Consider the following 17,627-nt stretch of genomic DNA (forward strand, 5'->3'; position numbering starts at 1 on the left):
TAAAAACTCACTACTTACATTAAGAACTCACCCATTACAACTCAGTACTTTAATGATAAGATGACAAATTCTCTGAGGGATATGGAAACTCTTGTATGATTACGATGTGGCTCTTTGGTGAGTGGAAGCAAACTTGTGCCTTGGGCTCTCGCTATTTCTAGCGCATAAGACTTAGGAGTGTCGGGCACATAACAAAAGCATTAGGTGTTTGAGTTCAACTCCATTAATATCTGTCTGGGGCTCAGAGTTAAAATGTGTTAGCTTTAGAGTAAGGATCAATTGAACTGATCCATTCATTACCCTGGAACATTATTAACACCTGCATTTAGGCAGAACATCCTGCTGCTTAACTAGCACCAGATGAGTCAGACACAATTACAAAATTTTTTTGTCATGAGCCACATAGACATTTAAGAACTATTTCAGTGCTACAAGGTATTTCATGTTAGAGCTAATGTTTAGCACAATCCAATTATTTCACAGTAACAATATTCTCACTAGTGACACCACAACAGCAAAACAAAGGCTAAAGTTTGACTTAAATTTTAAATAGCTTTTTAATGGCCACACCTCACTAAAATACTTATGCTGAATATTGCCCATGCCTACCTTTATACGTGTTAGAGTTGTTAATATAAGCAATAGAGAACTTCAAAAAAATACAAAAGGGCATTACTGAATCATTTAAAAAAATACTTATCTGTAATTAAAGTTTTGTCAAAAACTATTGTGATCTTTTATAGTTGCAGATAATGAAAATACTCAAGAATTATTCTGCAATTTTACAGTACTGAAGTGGAAGATTAAAAATAATAATTTAATTCTTATTTATTTAGATTGTGGAAGTGTCTGTGTTTTCTTAAAGAGTACAATATGGTTAGTGTTAATTCTAAAAGCTTGACAATATCCCTTTGTTAGGTAAGCTACTGCAACAAGTTTCCATGTACAGAACTTGTACTCAAAGGGAGAAAGCAGTAAGAATAAAAAAATTCAATAATCATTATAGTTATGTATGTAAAAATCTATAGCCATACAGTGAAAAAAATACTACAAAGCTATGTCAACACAAAGGAGTAAAATTCTGTTACTATATCAATTACTGCACTGCAGCACTTTTTTTTTAAAAAAACTTTTTTTTTTATGTAAAAAAAACCCCTTATCTTGGTAAGCGCTGTTGCCAATAACGTGGTTCATATTGGTAAACCCGCGACTGCTACTCAGAGACTGAGCACTGCACAGATTACAGCTGCAGCCTCGGGCTTTCTATTTCATATCTCTGAAAATCATCAGCCCATGTTATACACAGCTAACAGGAATTTGTTTCCCAAAAATGAACTCTGCTACCTTTTTCTTTCACAGCAAGTAATCTGAATGTTTGTGATAGGCAAAACAAAACTAGATATTACTCTGGGTAGTACAGAAGGGGAAAATTCAACTCTTAACTAGTGAGAATCTTATTCAATTTATTCAATAATCTATAATTAATTTTATAAGTCTATATTATAGCCAACAGATCCTATCAAGGAGCATGTATGCCCTTTGGCATATTACACAATATAGTAATGGTCCAAATCCTCTCAACTAAGACAACTTTAGACTTCAGGTTTCTATTGTTTAATTATAATTTCTTTCTGATAATTTTATTCTAATAAATACCAAACAAATTGAAATAAAAAAACCTCTTTGCTATTGGGAAAGCCACATGACCAGGAAACAATTTGTTTATGAAAAAGGAAACGTTTGTATTACCTATTAAAAATAAGATTCTTTAATATAAATAGCATCAGAAATGGCTAACAGACTAGTGACAACTTCATTTTAGACTGCATCTGTATGAAATTCTTGTTTTTATCATTCGGGAGTTTCTTTGTGAAGTATTTTCAACTCTTTCTGCTAGTAACATGTGACATGTCATACAATCCCTCTATTCTCAAAGTATGAAATTCCCACTATAAAAGCTGCTCCTGGCCCTGAGAAATACAGTATTTCATCGTTTGCTACAAAAATGTCCTGCTTCCAGAGCTGCAGGGGTGACTTCTGCTTTTTCTACTTCTCCCTACTTTAACAATACCTATCTTAGCACAAGATGTGGCTTTTTGTACAGTGATGAAAACACCATGAACAGTGAAAACAAAAAGGTGAGAAAATATTTCTGTTCAGAAAAATTCCAGTGGTGAAACAGCAAAAAGGCATTTCCCATAGGAACAATTACTAACTAGATTCTGAGGAGTTATTAATCAATTCAGTTTAATGTTTTTGCTGTACATGAGAATATTTTGGAATATTGTTACTATTCCTCACAAATCAAATAATGCGTTAGAATTCTGCAAGCTAGTTTCATAAAAACAGCCTCCTACCATAAATTAAATTCGTAAAAGAAAATAAACATAAGAGAAAGATTTACTTATTGAGGAACACCTGTTTTAGATAAAAACATTTGAAAACACAGCAGGGTTTAATACTCCCCTAAAAAAAGTTTAGTTGTTTTAGACTTTTTCTGTTTGCAAATCTGCTGCTTTTGTTACTCTCTAGAAAGGTGAACTGCTTATGAAAGGCTTGTGGCAACGTAGTCAAAACAAATGCTTCTGAAAGCTTTCAATAGCATTTTTTCAATTTACAAAATGTGAAAACATCTTTCAATTATTAAAAAAAATAGGCTAATATACAAATATTTTTTTTAAAAATTCATTTGTGAAGGAATGCAGCGTAATTACCCAGATTCATACCCATTCACTCCTCAGATACTGGTAGCTATCTCCTTTTCACACAAACCTCTCTATATTAACCCAGAGAAATGCATACATGGCCAGTTAGCCCAAGCAGAATAGTCATTCAGCTTTCCCCAAATTTAAACTATCATAAATTACCATTTGGACAGCATTAGAAAGAAATTGAAGCATACAAGGAATAAACTATAGTTTCTTTTTATATCAAAATGTACTCTTGAAAATGTGTTTGGCACAGTGCTAAATCATATAGTTAATACTAAATATTGCAGGATACAATAAAACCCTGGAGTTAACTTGTGTTCACACCCTTTAAGGGACAAAAATAAAAAGATACCAATTATTCAGAAGTCAGCCTATACAAACTGTATAAACAATATTTTATGTCGTTTTGAAAACCACTAATATAGTAAATTTTACATAAAAGACTGCAAAATAATATAAATGGATTTAAACAGATCTTTACAATAAGAAATTCAAATGGAAACAGACAAGTAACAAAGAGAAGTAAAAAAATTTATTGCAGTATTCGTTCCACCAGATTTGCTGGGGATCCCTTTTCTTGTATTATTTCAGGGTGACCTAATACATCAAAATCTACATTTACAAAAACTCCTCCTGAAGATAGGTCATAGATACTGCATGCTTTTTTTTCTTTTTTTTTTTTTTTGTTTTTTTTTCTTCAACAGAATAAATTATATATCCAGGAGATTCTGCCATTTTACAGCCTGGAGAAACAATACTTCCCTGGAAACTGGGCTAAGCTAAAGAAAGCCATCCGCTGCTAGGTTAAACTCCAAGAACACTTTATTAAGAACATTAACAGACTAATTTCCAACATTCACTTGTTTATTTTTTTAAACAGAAAGTTTTTTTCAAGATATAAACAATTTTTTGTTAAACTATAATACAGTGGGAGTAAAAATGAACTGAGAAGTTTCTGCTGCACAACAGCGAAGGATGCTCCCACATAAATGTTTACCAAACATTTCCTTCTTTTTTCCTGCGTCCCAGGTTCCATTCTTACTCTTCATTTAACTGATTTTTTTTTTGCCAGAAAGTTGATATTTCAAGTTTTTCTGTTATTTCAATTCCTGTAAATTTGGCTGCATGTACAAATTCATTAGCTGGAAGTTCCATCCTTGGCAGCATACAGCGATCGTAAAGTCTGAACAACTTTATTAGTCAGCTTATTAGCACTCGTTAGAGCAATTTTTTTGTAAATAATGTCTGACTCTTTAATAGTGTCTACCCAAGGCACCAGTTTGCGGCCATCACGGCGCTTAGCCTCAGTCCAGGAGCCACTGTAGGAGCCTGCCATCCACTGAACACTGAAGCCATTGCTGGTTTTCTGTACTACTCTTGCAATTTGTGGTCGGTCTTTGTACTTTGGACAGCAAATAGCGATGACATCCATGACATCAACACTTTCATTCATCTGTGCTGCCAACTCCGTAGAGTCTGAATTTCGTTTTGACCTTCTCAATGACTAAAACATTGGGGGGAAAAAAGACCAAGTGTTACAAAAGAACTTTAGTGAAATTATTGCTTTTATTGCTTTTAATCCCTTGACGCCGGGAGTTGGGATTTCCCGGCACACATTCCATTGCCGGCAATGAGACGCACCGCGACCGCCAGCGCCAAGGGGTTAACATATCCTTGTAAAACCACATACTCTTAATTTGTACCCGTGTCTTTATCTCTTATTGATATATAAAATTATATATACACACGAATCATAAAGCTACATAAAAACTTGGCAACAATAAAAAGGATAACACACAGTACATTCCAAAGGAAAATTAATAAATTTTTATACGGGATAAATCTCATTTTCTAGTTTGTTTTTTTTATTGTCTTTTCTGTTAAACTTTCTACAAAAGTTGTATAAACGGTTAAGTAGAGAATCTCTATCTACAAAATGCTTTCTTTCATGTGGATTACATTACTTGGTGTACATTTAATATAATAGACTGACATTTATAAGCACATAAAAATAATTTTACGTAATACGCTGCGAAATACGTTGACTCCTCCTCCGCCTCACCCCTGAAGTGCCTCCTCCTCTATCCTCCCCATCACTTTCATCGTCCTCTGTCTCAGCTGCATTGTTTTTAGGGCTGCCTCCTCCAAGCAGCGAGGTAATTGCTTTGTTCCGAGCATTTGTGCTAGCTGACACCTCTCCATCTTCTTCCTCTTCATCAGGATCCAAATGTTCCATAAGGAGCTTGAACTATTAAAAAAAACAGATCAGTCCACATTCTAAATTTAAAATTAGACATTCATATCACACTACATTAAATAAAAACCAAATGAAAAGAGAAAGAAACAGGGTAAAACAAATGTCAGACAACTTCAAACTTCAACAGCTTGTGTTTTGTTCTACAAACTTTTTACTTTCATTTTCTAGTAGATATGTAAAAGCTTTCTTCCTATGTTTCCAAAATTGCAAGTTTTCTCTAGTTAATATTTTAAAGAATTGGGAATAAAAAAAAAAAAAAAAGAAAAAAAAGGTAAACACACTAGATCTAGTCTCTGTTCCTATGATGGAAACAGGGATAAAGTGAACAAGTTATATGGTAGAGGTATACAAGACAGATACCAGAAATTAGAAAATACTCTGTACAGATGAATATCCTTTAGTTGAAATTAATTTTTATTGTGTTTAAATTTATTAGAAGACTTTGAAAGATAATCCTACTAAACTTCCTGAAAGGAAATAGTGAGTTATCAGTATATCGCATAAGATTACCAGGAACTTAACATTTTGAAATGTTCATCCAATACATCAGCATCTACTTTCAAGTTTATACTGTTACCTAGTTTGAAAGGATTTCAGATTTTCTGCAAAGCAACTTTACTCACATCTAAGTACTGTTTTACTATACTCCTCTTCACTTCTTCAGTGATCTTGGAATTAGCCATATCACTCCGCAGAAAATCCAGAGTTTGTTTTGGATGGAAATGAACTCCTGTCTTCCTGTTTATCGCTTTATCATAAACTTTTGCAGATTCAGATGGAGAATATTTCTGAATTTTACTGTTTAAAGAAAACAGAAGGGAAGAGCTTTTAAGGAAAGTCCAAAGCAATTTCAAGGAAAAGCTTTTAAAATCTTCAATATAAGTAGTTATATTTTAATCATTCCATATACAATAGACATCCTGGTAAGAAATTAAATCATTGCTTTTTCTAAGCCAAAGTTTCATTACATTCAACCTATTACATTTATGTTTTTTCTCTTATACAAATCTATTGCTTAAACAATTATTAACAATCAACTTTAAAAAAAAAAAACTTCCAAACTTAATCCTTACAAAGAACTCGCTAGATAACAAGATGGCCTATTATCTAAATATTCTTACCTATCAGAGAATCCACAGAGGTTCTTTAAATGCTGTTTCAGCATCAAAAGTAATAATATGCCTTGGGAGACATTTGCAAATTCAATTAAAGGAGCTGAATTTTCTGGTAAACATTTCATCACAGCATTTATATCATTTTCTTCATCAGAATCTGAATCAGATTCTACTCGTTTCCGTAACCTCCGAGGCTTAGAAGCTGCTTCTTCACTTTCGCTCTCACTACCACTGTTACTGTCACTCTCAGTCTCCTCGTCTGATGAAGGCTTTCTTTCCTTTTTTTTGTCTTTCACCATAGACTGCGAGACAGAGAAGTTAACACACATTCAAAATTAGGGTAAGTAGCATCATGTACGTTTCTAAAAAATCTTTGCAAAATCATTATTGGCTTAAATTAGGAAGAATTCCCTGAACAATGTTATTAATTCATAACTTGATATTAGAATCATAGAATCATAGAATCATTAAGGTTGGAAAAGACCTCTAAGATCATCATGTCCAACCGTCAACCCAACACACCATGCCCACTACACCATGTCCCTAAGCGCCTCATCTACACATCTTTTAAATACTTCCAGGGATGGTGACTCAACCACTTCCCTGGGCAGCCTGTTCCAAAGCCTGAGCACTCTTTCAGTAAAGAAATTTCTCCTGATGTCCAATCTAAACCTCCCTTGGCGCAACTTGAGGCCATTTCCTCTCGTCCTATCGCTAGTTACTTGGGAGAAGAGACCAACACCCACCTCGCTACAACCTCCTTTCAGGTAGTTGTAGAGGACGATGAGGTCTCCCCTCAGCCTCCTCTTCTCCAGGCTAAACAACCCCAGTTCCCTCAGCTGCTCCTCATAAGACTTGTGCTCCAGGCCCTTCACCAGCTTCGTTGCCCTCCTCTGGACACGCTCCAGCACCTCAATGTCCTTCTTGTAGTGAGGGGCCCAAAACGGAACACAGTATTCGAAGTGCGGCCTCACCAGTGCCGAGTACAGGGGCACAATCACCTCCCTAGTCCTGCTGGCCACACTATTTCTAATACAGGCCAGGATGCCGTTGGCCTTCTTGGCCACCTGAGCACACTGCTGGCTCATGTTCAGCCGGCTGTCAATCAGCACCCCCAGGTCCTTTTCCTCCGGGCAGCTTTATTATTTATATTCAAAGATTAAAATTATTTATGGCAAAAAGATGCTGAATTATAATCCAAGGCCCCTGAAAAATTGATCCAAAGTCCACATTTTTTTGCAAGGTGGTTACAGAAGGAACTGAAGCAATAAGTACTCCACTGGCATGTTATTCTTAAAAAGACTGCTCAAGTTTGTTAGCGGAGACAGTGAAATGCAGTAGAAGGCTAAATAAAATAAATCAGGAAGAAAATTCCATTTTTGTTTCACCTGAATATAATTTTTGCATGTTACATATATTTCCATATGTACTTTGGTACAGACTAGTCCAAGCTGGTTTTAATCCTTGTCTCTGTTAAAATTCTATGACACTAATTACACTGCTGACCAGAGAAACCCCCAAGTCATCATATATAGTATTACTAATAATCAGTTCTACTACTTGTAGAGCTACAGAATTTCACACTTGAATTATTACTGCACATAGTATGATTTTTCATAACACAGAACTTAAGATGTCCCAAGTAGGATCTCATCCTCTATGTGCTGGTGCTACACACTGGTCCCCCATCTAAAGAATGTACTGTCTCTTTCTAGCAGATTAAAAATCGACTTTGGTAGGGTGAGAATTCAAAGCAGTATACTTTCCAGGTATCAACTCTGACTTGTACTTACTAGTCGGATTGGAAATTCTAGAAATGGGTTTGTTTCCTGACAGTTTGGACCTTCTACTGTTAAAGTTGTCCAGGAAATGAAGACACTGAAGTCTTTAAGAAACAGAGGCCTTTTTCTTACAGGGTTGTGTACTGCCATAACAACAGATACTATACCATTATTGGGGTTCTTATATGCTACCTTAAGAAAAGACATATAGTGCACTCTTTTCTTGCAATAAACAATGTATTTAAAGTCTCCCAGGCGACACACATGCAACTGCCATCAGCTACTTGACAACAAAAGAAACAGCAAACTGGATTTTATTATTAAAATTATACAAACAACCACAAACCAATATTTCATGATGATTCTGGGTTCATGTACTTCCCAGATGCATGCAATTAATATTAATTCCAATTAATTCAGCAATATTAGGGAATGATATAGATTTAATATTAAGATCTCAAAATTTGTCATTCTTTTTCAATAACATAAGCAGCAACATAAGGCAAGTTTTTAACTAGCGTCTACCAGATGCAGGTCAGAACAGAAAGGGTTGCTTGTTTTTTAACTACCGGTTACAAAGTAACACTACTGGTCCATATCATAATAACGGTACTGTATTCACTGAAAAATTGACCAAATTATAGAGAAGCTTATGTTGCCACCATAATAAATATACCAAAATATAAATGCACATACCTCTTTAAATGACTGTAGAAGGTTGCTACCAGAAACTGATAGTGTAATGTCTATATGATGCATTATAAACAGTGGCTCTTCCTGTGTTTGATAAGGAAAACAGGCTAGATTGTCTGCTATGTACAAGAGCATATTCACCTCTGTTTTCTGGAAGTTAAAAAAAAAAGTACATATAAATATACATACAAATATCTTAGATTTATACACTTATCCTGTGTTCCTAACAGTCTAGAGCAAAAACATGATCACAAATTTTATTCTACATACCCCCCAATCCCACTCTAAACAACATGTAAAGATGCAAAATTTAGTCATACCTGAAGATACATTATTTCTGATCAATCCAAACTGAGTACAGAAAGGTACAGAATGATGCAAAAGTAACAAATGCATTCTATTATATAGGTAAATACCTTATATTACAAAGCAAAACAAAGTACCTTAGGGAAATAAAGTTATCAATAATTATGTCATAAAAATACATTGTAAAAGGAGAATTTAAGCTTGTAATGCTAGATTTTATTTTCTTTTTAAGTGAAGGAAATGTGATGCTTACTGCAGTATCGTCAAAGAGGTTGAGTAAAGAAATTAGAAATGCTCGTCTGTGTTGACGGTTCCCTCGGATCATGGAGTATAGGTGTGAACACAATGCATTGGATGATTCATCGTGTCTAAAACCTCTTACAGGATCCTTTGGGCAGGTATTGATTGCCTGTTGTACCTGGTAAGACATCTTCATACCAGCCACTGCTTTCATCTGAAATGGAAAAGTATTTATTTTTATTTAAACCATTGCTTTCAAGCAGTAAAACTGAAAGTGGAAAATTAAACAAACGCCTGTCAACAGAAACTGCTAGCTCATTTTTTAGCTTATTTCCTTTTAAGTGGATGCTCATCTGAAGTTTAACTTTCAAACATGCACTAAGGTGCACTTCAACCTTTTGAGTTGGCAAACAGGTTAAAACAGAATTTGTGGCAGAGATCAAAATGTCTTGTGAACTGCTTTCACCGTAAATTCTATGTTAGAAACATACAGCTAATCTGTTTACCCACTGCAGCCAGGTATTCCAATTTAAACAATTTTCAAGAATACCGAAATGTTTTCGTACATGAACAGAATATTTTACCAAATGTGTATGCTTGATGTCACTTGTAGTGAAACCAACAACTGAGTCCATATTACTACAATAGGACTGACAAACAGAAAATGAGTTTTTTTTGCATATATTCTGTAATTTCCAGATGATTTTACTTACTTCAAGGCTCCTGCTCTAGTTTCAGAACAGAAAATCTCTAGCTAGGCTGCATATCCCACTCTCCTCATACCACCTCTGCTTCTGTTCAACATAGTTGTCTCTTCATCTATACATTGTCTTAAATCCCAGCTGCCTACATAGCAAATTTCATCTGCTAGCCTTCACCTACTGGATTAGGTATCTGTTTGGATGCCATGAACAGTGCAATGCTCCAGTTGAATAGAATCAGATTTGGGAAGTCCCACAATGTAGTACACACACTGAACCAAGACTGGGGCCTTCTGAAATAAGGAGAGGGTGCTGCAGCTCAATTTCAGATCTTAAGCAGAACTAATGGCACTATGCCACAACTCCACAAGTCCTCACTTAGCCCTCAGATTTTCCTTTCAGCAAGGTCCCTCGGTTCTTAACACCTTCCCATGCTCCTTCTGCTTAGATTACAATTTATAAAGCCTTGATGCCTTAACGTTCTAATACATATACACTAAGGACCTCTACTTTTACAAGGTGTTCTCTTCCCTAGTCTACTGATACAGGAAAATCATTGCTAAACATTATGAAACAGCTGTCCTTACCTCTTATCAAATAAATGCTCTTATGTACTAATCAGTGAGGAAAGACCCGGGGAACTACAGGCCAGTCAGTCTCACCTCTGTGCCCAGCAAGATCACGGAGCAGATCCTCCTGGAAACTATGCTAAGGCACATGGAAAATAAGGAGGTGATTGGTGACAGCCAAAATGGCTTCACTAAGGGCAAATCGTGCCTGACAAATTTGGTGGCCTTCTACGATGGGGTTACAGCATTGGTGGATAAGGGAAGAGCAACTGACACCATCTACCTGGACTTGTGCAAAGCATTTGACACTGTCCCACACAACATCCTTGTCTCTAAAATGGAGAGACATGGATTTGATGGGTGGACCACTCGGTGGATAAGGAATTGGCTGGATGGTCGCACTCAAAGAGTTGTGGTCAACGGCTTGACGTCCAAGTGGAGACCAGTGACGAGTGGCGTTCCTCAGGGGTCCATATTGGGACCGGTGCTGTTTAACATCTTTGTCGGGGACATGGACAGTGGGATTGAGTGCACCCTCAGCAAGTTTGCAGACGACACCAAGCTGAGTGGTGCAGTCGACACGCTGGAGGGAAGGGATGCCATCCAGAGGGACCTTGACAGGCTAGAGAGGTGGGCCCATGCGAACCTCCTGAAGTTCAACAAGGCCAAGTACAAGGTCCTGCACCTGGGTCGGGGCAATCCCAAACATGGATACAGGCTGGGTGGAGAATGGATAGAGAGCAGCCCTGAGGAGAAGGACTTGGGGGTGTTGGTTGATGATAAGCTCAACCTGACCCAGCAATGTGCACTTGCAGCCCAGAAGGCCAACCGTATCCGGGGCTGCATCAAAAGAAGTGTGGCCAGCAGGTCAAGGGAGGTGATTCCGCCACTCTACGCTGCTCTGGTGAGACCCCACCTGGAGTACTGCGTCCAGCTCTGGAGCCCTCAGCACAAGAAAGACATGGACCTGTTGGAGCGAGTCCAGAGGAGGGCCACGAAGATGATCAGAGGGTTGGAGCACCTCCCCTATGAGGACAGGGGATCAGGCCCAGCCAGCAAGGGTTCATGGAAGGCAGGTCCTGCTTGACCAACCTGATCTCCTTCTATGAGCAGGTGACCCACCTAGTGGATGAGGGAAAGGCTGTGGATGTGGTCTACCTGGACTTCAGTAAAGCCTTTGACACTGTCTCCCACAGCATTCTCCTAGAGAAGCTGGCGGCTCATGGCCTAGACAGGTACACTCTTCGCTGGGTAAAAAACTGGCTGGACGGCCGAGCCCAGAGAGTTGTGGTGAACGGAGTTAAATCCAGTTGGCGGCCGGTCACGAGCGGTGTTCCCCAGGGCTCAGTTTTGGGGCCGGTCCTGTTCAATATCTTTATCAATGATCTGGATGAGGGGATCGAGTGCTCCCTCAGTAAGTTTGCAGACGACACCAAACTGGGTGGGAGTGTTGATCTGCTCGAGGGTAGGAAGGCTCTGCAGAGGGACCTGGACAGGCTGGATCGATGGGCTGAGGCCAACTGTATGAGGTTCAACAAGGCCAAGTGACGGGTCCTGCACTTGGGCCACAACAACCCCATGCAATGCTACAGGCTTGGGGAAGAGTGGCTGGAAAGCTGCCTGGAGGAAAAGGACCTGGGGGTGCTGGTCGACAGCCGGCTGAACATGAGCCGGCAGTGTGCCCAGGTGGCCAAGAAGGCCAATGGCATCCTGGCCTCTATCAGAAATAGTGTGGCCAGCAGGACTAGGGAGGTGATCGTGCCCCTGTACTCGGCACTGGTGAGGCCGCACCTCGAATACTGTGTTCAGTTTTGGGCCCCTCACTACAAGAAGGACATTGAGGTGCTGGAGTGTGTCCAGAGGAGGGCAATGAAGCTGGTGAAGGGCCTGGAGCACAAGTCTTATGAGGAGCGGCTGAGGGAACTGGGACTGTTTAGCCTGGAGAAGAGGAGGCTGAGGGGAGACCTCATCGTCCTCTACAACTACCTGAAAGGAGGTTGTAGCGAGGTGGGTGTTGGTCTCTTCTCCCAAGTAACTAGCGATAGGACGAGAGGAAATGGCCTCAAGTTGCACCAAGGGAGGTTTAGATTGGACATCAGGAGAAATTTCTTTACTGAAAGAGTGCTCAGGCCTTGGAACAGGCTGCCCAGGGAAGTGGTGGAGTCACCATCCCTGGAGGTATTTAAAAGACGTGTAGATGGGGCGCTTAGGGACATGGTTTAGTGGGCACGGTGGTGTTGGGTTGACGGTTGGACTCGACGATCTTAGAGGTCTTTTCCAACCTTAATGATTCTATGATTCTATGATTCTATGACAGGCTGAGAGAGTTGGGGTTGTTTAGCCTGGAGAAGAGAAGGCTTCGGGGAGACCTTATTGCAGCCTTTCAGTACTTAAAGGGGGCTTATAAGAAAGATGGGGACAGACTTTTTAGCAGGGCCTGTTGCGACAGGACGAGGGGTAATGGCTTTAAACTGAAAGAGGGTAGATTTAGCTTAGATATTAGGAAGAAATTCTTTACTGTGAGGGTCGTGAGACACTGTAACAGGTTGCCCAGAGAAGTTGTGGATGCCCCTGGAAGTGTTCAAGGCCAGGCTGGATGGGGCTTTGAGCAACCTGGTTTAGTGGAAGGTGTCCCTGCCCATGGCAGGGGGGTTGGAACTAGATGATCTTTAAGTTCCCTTCCAACCCAAACCATTCTATGATTCTATGAAAACACTACTATGAATTATAAATTAAAGGAAATTTTAGACTGGAAGAGATGCTTCAAATTATTATATCCTTTCTATTTCCAAGAACAGAAATCTCCAAACAGGGGAAAGAGTCAGGATCTTCTTTACAAATGCTTATAGTTATTGTTTATTTGTTACTTTATATTCTTTTTCTGCAGCTGAGGCCTATTCAAGTGTTAAGTCACCAGCGAACATAACAGTATTTTGTTAAATGATAAATTAGAATTACTTACGTGAATGAACCCAGCATATTTTTTGTCTATTTCCACCAACTGCTGGTCAGCTTTGTTTCGCATAGAGGGCTCTGGATCTGTGCCCATAGCAATTAAGTATGGCACACACTTGAAAAAGAAACGAAATGATTATTCAGAGTCATTGTACCTCCTCTTTCTCACTCTTTGTTCTTCTATTACACTGTTGTTCTTTTTATATTCTGACTACTGCAGAAACTAGAATAGGAAGCTCTATGCAACTTACTACCTGACTACTTTTTGCAAGCAAATAGTACAAAATACACAAGAGACCAGCATTATAAATGATAGAAGTTGTGTGAGGTTTCAGGTAGTATTTCCATTTCTCTCAAACTCTAAAGTCAATTTACACTACAAAAACAAGCCATTTAAAAAAAAAGAAAACACCACTTATGACTGAACATGCACAATGGCTGTGGTATAAAAAAAAATTACAAAAAATATTATGTAAGCAAAGAATAATGGAGATGATAACTGAAGTTCTGACATTTGACTCTGGAATTCCATAGTGTTTGGAGGACATGGGGATTGAGGTGGAGGCAAGCTGACACATTTTTCAGGATAAAGAATCAAATAAAGAAAACAGCTTGGCATACACCTGAAATTTCTAAGTATAACAGAAATATGCTCCAATGTACATTTGTAAGTGCTCTTTAGGCACTGGTTGGGCTTTTACATCTTGATCCAAAGACAAGACAACACAGCATTTGGAATCTCACTGGCTAAACAACATAAAACAGATTTCAAAATATGCTTTCTGTAAAGGTCCCTTGCTACAATAAGAAATTACTGTAACATAGCTGGAAGAGAAAAACTAGAAATGTATCTAGCAAGCATAAAACCCTCTGAAAACCTGAATAACAAAAACCAAAAAACCCCATCATAAAAGCCTACCATACCTGAACAGGATGGATGAGACCCTGGTTTAACGTCAGTGCAATGACATTTAGAGCAAAGTGGCGTACACTGGACTGGGTATGAAAGAAAGCCTCAAGGACCTGTTTGAGATATAGCTGCATGATGGAACTACTCATCCCTGAGGAAATATCACCCATTTCTTTCAGGTCTTCCTGCTTTGCTACTTTTTTCCCTGTAAAAAGGACAAAAGCAATAGCACACTCACCACAGTATAATCATTTACTTTGCCATTACTTGATGCATACTGATCTTTAAGCTTTACAATACATACACATTTCAGCTGTCTTAAAATGGGTTTATGATCTCATGAAACATAGAACAGTCTGATGGCAAATATACTTCAAAAAACCAAAGAGACAAGACTTTAAAGTCTTGTTCCTCAATAAAGGTTTTAATTTTTAAAATTTCTTATTTTGTATTTCTTATTTTGTATCTGCAAATTAACCTTAGAGAAGATTTTGATAAAAAGTATTACTACCATCATTACAGCAATTATGCATTCCTGATTGCTTTCAGGATTTATACATCTTGAAAGTAAATAATAAGCTACACTTCTCAATATACCCATGCACATAATGAATTTTTGAAAATTATTCTAAGATACTTTGTGTACAATATTATTGATTAGATAACAATCTTAAGTGACTCAGTTCACATATATAGTAATTGTATGCAAGAAAGTTAGGTTTTGCATGCCTCATTAGTACACAAGAACTCGACACTTACAGTCTCTGTCTGCCTGCTGCATACGTGTATCCTCCTCCTGCAAGTAGGTCTGGAGGTTTTTTAACACCTGGATTTTTAAGTTTACTGAACAGTTCTTATCTGAAAGAATGCTGTTGTACAGAGTCTTCACTTCCTGTTCAAACATTAAACTTGGGTGTTGTATAAATGCAAATCCTAAGGGTGGAAGAAAAGAGGAAATATTCCACGTTATTATCTAGAAATTGTATTTCTGCTATTTAAGTCTTTCTTCAAAACAGAGGTATGAAATTTATCTCCTCCCAACAGCATAGCTTTTTCTAGTACAAATAGTATTGCTTTTTCATATGGACAGCATTCAAGCTTATAAGAAGTTCTATTAGCCATGACAGTTCTATTAGCCATGACTCTGTCTGACAGATAAAGATAGGGTGCTGACCCAGGGCAGTTGCACTAAGAAGAGTTATACGGGTCTGGAAGCATGTCCAGTGTACTGGTCTGCATCTGAATGACTAGGAGCTCTCCCAAGAGCAAGGGAGGAACGTTGCTAAAAATTACCCATTGGTTTTCTAATGCATTTGGAGAAAAACATTCTGCTGAAACTGTGAAGAGTTATTCATATGGAGGCAGAGCAAATGTGGAAAAATTGATAAATAACACGAGTATTTTAAAAAAAATCTTAAAAGAAAAAACATGGTGAACACAGTAAAATAAAATTTATACCTCTCACTGTCATTATTCATATACCTATTAAGGTCTTCTCTTGAAAACTATCTGAAGCATTCCCAAGACTACATCTGTTGGAAGATACACACTATAGAACTGCTTTTAGCTGCAGCCTTACCCTTGACAAACAACTGGTTATTCTTATAGTCAGGGAAGTCTTTATTTCATAAAAACTTTGATCTAAATTAGTGACAGTATATATCATTTTAGATCATGTATGTAGATTTAGAAGTGCTGCCGACAAACTCTTACAGAGTATCATAAAAAAACAGTAATGGGAACATAACTTCCCAATTTAAACTGTTTAACTACTTAATTCATTTTTTTTAAGACTGTGAGAAAAGTAGACATTAAGTGTATTTTTCATGACCACAGGAAACTAAGATTCTGAATGAACACACAGAAAACATATAAACATAAAAGAAGAATGGGGGGAAAAAATGAAAGCAAATAAAATTATGCAAAAGCAATGTATAAAAGTGGCTGTAACAAAGGGAAGACTGAGTCAGGTTTTTAAAACTGGCTCTGTGCACACAGAAAAGAAAGTGCAGGTAAAGGCTAAGTCTAGGGCAAGACCGCAGTGTGATAAGATCTCATTTCAGTCTCAAAACAGGAAGAGGAGAGAAAGCAGGGGAGATGGAGGGGAAAGAGGGGAAAGAAAAAGGAATGATGCTCCTCTTTGGAGTATGTAGTATAATTGTGCACTCTATACAGGTGTATATTGATGTTTATAACTTGACCACCTCTGAGAAAGTCCAACCCATTTCTTAAGGTTAATTTTAAAAATGAAAAGCACTTGCATGTATGTGTAACAATCCATAACTCTTTCTTTCCTTCATTCACTTACTTAAAAGAGTCTAAAACCACCAGTATTCTCAGGGGAATTCTTATTTTTCCATCCCCTGTAAGCAGGGAAGAAATCTTACTTGGCATAAGAATTTGTCATAGGAGATGAAAAAAGGCATCTGCTGTGTTCTTTTAAGGACTGACTTTACATCTCGGGGCTGCTCTCACACCACTTCTCTTCATACCTTTGTTTTCACTCTGTTAAGAGTAAGCACTGAACTTGGCTGAGTAAGACATTACCTGTTAGATACTTACAGGTTTAGCTAAATTTACTAACAAAATTTTGTATCCTCAATCTGCCTTGCAAGCACACATCTGGAAGAGAAGCATAACCATAACCATTAAGCTTATGGTTAAGCTTAATCCCTCAACAGCAGTGACACATCCCAAAGCAAAGGCTAAAACTGTTGAGTGTCCTTACTGAAAGGACATACTAATAATTACCGATAGGAAAGCACACACTCTTCACATGATGCCTTCACTGTATATAAATGTTGAATTAGCTAGTCATTTTGACCTTATTGCTGCACACAAATGTTGAATGGATTTGACAACTTGGCTCAATTACCAGCCTGTAAGGTAGAACTTTGCACTGCCTACCACATCTCTGTACATCCAGCAGCTACCCTCAAAATGGCACCAGTACTTAGATGAGATTAATATATCACTGAAAACAGTTGTCTGAGGTTTAATTAAAATAAAGACTGACACGCTTACAGGCAGAGAAAAAAAATAAATCTGAAGAATGCCTACTGATAGCCACCCCTGTTTTCTCCTCTTCCCTGATCACAGTTCAGTCTGTAATTTAGAAATATTTTTGACAAATGCAACATTCTCAGCATCCATGAGTAAAGCAATCGTGTCTATGGTTAGGAAGACAGCCCCTATCCCACGTGCAATATTCTGTAGAGGACAATTAAATTAGAATGGACTACAGTAAGTGTTGTGCATCTTGATACAATGCCTAGAAAAACCTCCAGCTAGTCCAGAACACTGTAGCATTGCTCCTGCAACAGAGGCAACTCTAAAGCCATTAATCCCACTCAGCTGTCTGAAATGGTTTCCTCACAGAATATCAAATC

The 17,627-nt window shown here is 38.0% G+C and overlaps 1 protein-coding gene across 12 annotated transcripts in view; it reads right to left on the reverse strand.

The window, feature by feature from the left end:
• Positions 1-3,221: 3,221 nt before the first annotated feature.
• LOC142074878 (nipped-B-like protein) overlaps positions 3,222-17,627 on the reverse strand; it is a 207,820-nt gene continuing 193,414 nt past the window's right edge. For 10 of the 12 annotated variants that reach the window (XM_075135800.1, XM_075135801.1, XM_075135805.1 and 7 more), the window contains 9 exons: positions 14,998-15,171; positions 14,253-14,443; positions 13,336-13,443; positions 9,117-9,317; positions 8,561-8,707; positions 6,090-6,385; positions 5,592-5,766; positions 4,774-4,959; positions 3,222-4,215 (listed from right to left, as the gene is read on the reverse strand). In XM_075135800.1, coding sequence (XP_074991901.1) covers positions 3,850-4,215; positions 4,774-4,959; positions 5,592-5,766; positions 6,090-6,385; positions 8,561-8,707; positions 9,117-9,317; positions 13,336-13,443; positions 14,253-14,443; positions 14,998-15,171 — 1,844 coding nt within the window. In that variant the 3' untranslated portion in view covers positions 3,222-3,849. Of the gene's footprint in view, positions 4,216-4,732; positions 4,960-5,591; positions 5,767-6,089; positions 6,386-8,560; positions 8,708-9,116; positions 9,318-13,335; positions 13,444-14,252; positions 14,444-14,997; positions 15,172-16,667; positions 16,744-17,627 lie in introns of those variants that run through there. The other 2 variants (XM_075135804.1, XM_075135812.1) reach the window with 2 other exon arrangements.

The sequence above is a fragment of the Calonectris borealis genome, chromosome W (assembly GCF_964195595.1).
Source record: "Calonectris borealis chromosome W, bCalBor7.hap1.2, whole genome shotgun sequence".
NCBI lineage: Eukaryota > Metazoa > Chordata > Aves > Procellariiformes > Procellariidae > Calonectris > Calonectris borealis.